The sequence below is a fragment of the Corvus hawaiiensis genome, chromosome 9, assembly GCF_020740725.1.
Source record: "Corvus hawaiiensis isolate bCorHaw1 chromosome 9, bCorHaw1.pri.cur, whole genome shotgun sequence".
NCBI lineage: Eukaryota > Metazoa > Chordata > Aves > Passeriformes > Corvidae > Corvus > Corvus hawaiiensis.
In genome coordinates, this window is record NC_063221.1 from 5,002,170 (window position 1) to 5,005,921 (window position 3,752).

General features: G+C 46.6%; 1 protein-coding gene across 1 annotated transcript; it reads left to right on the top strand.

Annotated features, from left to right (window-relative positions):
* Window positions 1-389: 389 nt before the first annotated feature.
* APOBEC4 (apolipoprotein B mRNA editing enzyme catalytic polypeptide like 4) lies at window positions 390-3,548 on the top strand. The gene is made up of 2 exons (XM_048312924.1): window positions 390-1,338; window positions 3,400-3,548. The coding sequence occupies exons 1-2, from the start codon at window positions 390-392 to the stop codon at window positions 3,546-3,548; spliced, it is 1,098 nt and encodes a 365-aa protein (XP_048168881.1).
* The last annotated feature ends 204 nt before the right edge of the window (window positions 3,549-3,752 follow it).

Here is a 3,752-nt window from a genome sequence, read left to right on the forward strand (position 1 = left end):
AATTACACCATTTTAATTTCTTTATTTGTTGGTGTTTGCATGTTTGTTTTGCCAGATTGAATCATGGAATCACCTGTAACAATCTTGAAAAGGGTGGCAGTTTCTATTGTGCAGTTTCTCCTCTCTAGGGTAAAAGAGAAATTTTTACTCTTTTTTAAGCAAAACCGCTGATTTGTGAATAATACCCCCAGGCTCCAAGACTTTTTTTCCTCTGTGTCATCAAGTTACCATATGCTGCTACAAGTTCCAGTAGCTTTTTGAAGAGACTGTACACTATTATTTATGTAGTTTAACTGCAAAACAAATTGAAGGTTTGAATTAAAATATTACTTTTTCATTTAGGACTGTGAGCTCTATAGCACATAAACTGGGAGGTTTTTCGATACAACATGAATACAGGAGAGAAAACAGTTTTCCAAGAATTTCTGACACACCAGGGCACTGTGGTAAAGACCTGCTGCTGGCCGAGGCAGACCCACGTGTGTGCCAAGTGTCCCTACCACATACGGACAGGGGAAGAAGCCAGAGTCCTATACAAAGAATTCCACAGGGTCTTTGGCTTCCCGCACAGACCCCCAGTGACTCCCCAAAACAGGCACCTTCTCTTCTATGAGCTGAGGAGCTTCTCGGGCAGAGTCCTCCAAAAAGGCCACGCCACAAACTGCAGTGCCCAAGGCAAGCACCCTGAGGCTGTGTTGTTCGAGGCTGGCGCTTACCTGGATGCAGTCACAGCTGCCTGTGCAAGCATCAGCTGCATCACCCTCTACTCCAATTTCTCACCCTGCAACGAGGCTCAGCACTGCTGCGTGAAGAAAATGTTCAGCTTCCTGCTGAGGCACCCCCACATTTTGCTCTGCATCTACTTCTCTCAGCCCTATCCCTGCAGGGACAGTCTTCCCGGGGCTCTGCGGGACCTTTGCAGCCTCTGGCCCCGGGTGACCCTGCAGAGGCTTCCAGGAGGGGCATGGCCATACCTGCTCTACCACTTTGTGTGTGGCATCACGGGGGCAACCCCTTGTCACCCAGCTCTGCCAGCAGGTGCACAAAACCCACATCAAATTAACCTGACAGCAACTAAAACATATTTTAGGACAGCTTTTCCCCAGGGAATGCAGGGGAACCCAGCTGGACAGCAGAATTTAAAGGCCTTTTCCCCTCTCAGACTGGCCTCCCAGCAGCCTTTCCCAGCCATGAAAGGCAGTCTGTTTCCTCTGATGTCTCCAAGCCAAGGAGGGCTTTTCCCAGGTGTATTTCTGCCCTCTCAGAGGGAACAGCTATACCCCAGACCCAGAAATGTTGTAAGGCATTTAAAAATGCCAAAGGAGTGTGAAAAACGAGGTTCACTCTCCTGTTAGAATTTAAAGAGTTTAATATAAAGACAATAAGAGACACATAAAATAAAACAAAGGGATAATGGCCGGGTGCCTTGGCGCTCTGCCAAGAGCACACCTGATGCTCGAGGTGAGTCCTTTTTATACCATTTTTACTGTCTGTTCTCTATTCATATTAAAACTTTTCCAGGAACTGTTCTGCATGGCCACTCCTTGGGTCCGCCTTTTTAGAGCATGCATAGTCTTCGGCCTTGTGGTTTTATTTCTTTTGATTCTTGGGGTTGGGCTCGCTAGGTAAGAGTCGATGGTAGGGTGGATCTCTTAATTCTCCAGACAGTCAGGGCTTATTGCAGCTTTGGCCTCTTTGCCCCCTGGGCAGAGCGGTGATAAGGGCTCTCGGACCCTCCTGGCCGCCCGTTCTCCGGGCGGAGTAGCCTTTGGGCCCTTTTGTTCTCTGGACAAAGTGTTGATTAGCAGCTTCTCGGGCCTCATCCTCTGCTCGCTTGGAGGTTATCTTACTTGCTCACACTTGCTAACATTCTTGCTAAAACGAGAGAAAACTACATCCACACAGCAAAAAGCATTTCTAACATTATATAATATCTACTTTAATACTTTGCGAGAAGCCAATACTATAGTATATGTTTATAACAGGAGTAATTCAGTGGAAGTCCTCATTCTGAAGTGTTTCCCCATGGCACACACCTGCTCTGAGGATAGCACAGATCCATCCACTTTTTGGTGTGAAACTGAGATCACAGATAGCAAAAAACACCAATAAAGTCCCCTCCTGCCAAATCTAACCCATGGAATAACTCTGGGTTTCAAATAACTGATTATGAACATATTTTTGTTTTAATCCTCTACCTTAAAAGCCAGAGCAGTAAGCCCCAAACCCCAAGTGCTCCCTGCCCATGGCAGGCAGTTGGAACTACATGACCTTTAAAGGTCCCTTCCTACCCAAACCATTCTGTGACTCCCTGACAGTCTATTTACCTCCTGCAATTAATTTGTCACCCTTAAGCCAATTTCCAGAAGAAAAATGCCAGCAATCCCCAAGCTACAACCACAGTTACAGCTGGACTGCAGCTTCCCAAGCTGAGACAACTTTGGTGGAACACGTGACATATCATAAATTCCTCCTCTGTCAAGAAGGTGGTCCTGCAGGTAGGGCTGATATAGGAATAAATTTCCCCACCAGCTGTTTTCTTCATAATAAGGGGGGAGAGGTGGGGGGGTGGTGGGTGTAATATATGCATATATATGAAAGGAATGAGAAGGAGGTGTCTTTACAAACAAACTGTGGGCCTGCTGGTAGATAAAGCCAGATACTGAAAGGTGAAAGTAGAAATGGGAGGAACCATAAATTCCATAGGAATTCCACTAATTGACACAGTCGGTTACTCACTCAAGGCCTTGCAAAATCCCTGGACTTGTAGAAAAAGAACAGAGACACAAAGAAGAAGAAAAGGGGGGCGGGGGGAGGGGTACACATTAGGAGAGGGTCTGTATTAGGCGATTTGGGAAGTCTGTACCTCTCAAGTACTTCAGCCAGTGGGGAAAGAGAGTGTCATGGTTTGATGCTGGCCAAAGACCAGGCACCTACAAAAGCTGTTTGCTCACTTTCTCTTTCTCTCAGCTTGGTAGAGGAGAGGGGAAAAAAATTAACAAAAGGCTCATGAGTTGAGATGAGGATTGGGAGAAAACACTCTAAGGGCAAAACAGATTCAAATTTAAAGGTATAAAGTAAATTTATTATTAACAGAGTCAGAGGAGGACAATGAGAAGTAAAATAAGCTTTAAAACACCTTTTCCCCCCCAGCCCCTCCCTCCTTCCCACCGACAGTGCAGGGAGACAGGGCATGGAGGTTTGGTCAGTTCGTTACTTGGGATCTTCTTCTGTTCGCTCAGGGAGAGGACTCTTTCCTCTGCTATGCTATAGGGTCTCTCCCATGAGCAGTCTTCCCAAAACTGCTGTGGTGTGGGTCACTCATCCACAGTGTGCAGTCTTTTAAGGAAAGACTGCTCTAGTTTGGAAGCAGGGGCTCTCTCTCTTCGGGTCTCCCAGTGGATCACCCTCTGGTATCCATCTGCTCCAGCGTGAGCACTTCTCCCACGGGCTGCAAGTGGATCTCTGCATCCCCCGTGGACTTCCTGGATTACAGGGGGACAGTTTGTTTCACCATCATCCTCACCATGGCTTGCAGAGGAATTTAGATTCTGATGTTTGGAGCACCTCTTTCCCCTCTTTTCACTGACCTTGGTGCCACCATGTTGTTCTCCTTCACATGTCCTCACTTCCTTCTCTTTCTCTGACTAGAAGAAAAATTGCTGCTTGTAGGTATCACTGTCAACAAGTTTCACTAATTCAAAGATTCTTGCAGCATCTCGCAGTGCCGAGAGGTTGATCTCATCTAGGTT

Bases quoted from the DNA above. Each gene is read 5' to 3' on its own strand.
- APOBEC4 (XM_048312924.1), top strand. From the start codon at position 390: ATGAATACAGGAGAGAAAACAGTTTTCCAAGAATTTCTGACACACCAG. The intron at 1,339-3,399 runs GTTCACTCTCCT...CGGGTCTCCCAG, and splicing joins AAAGGAGTGTGAAAAACGAG to TGGATCACCCTCTGGTATCC.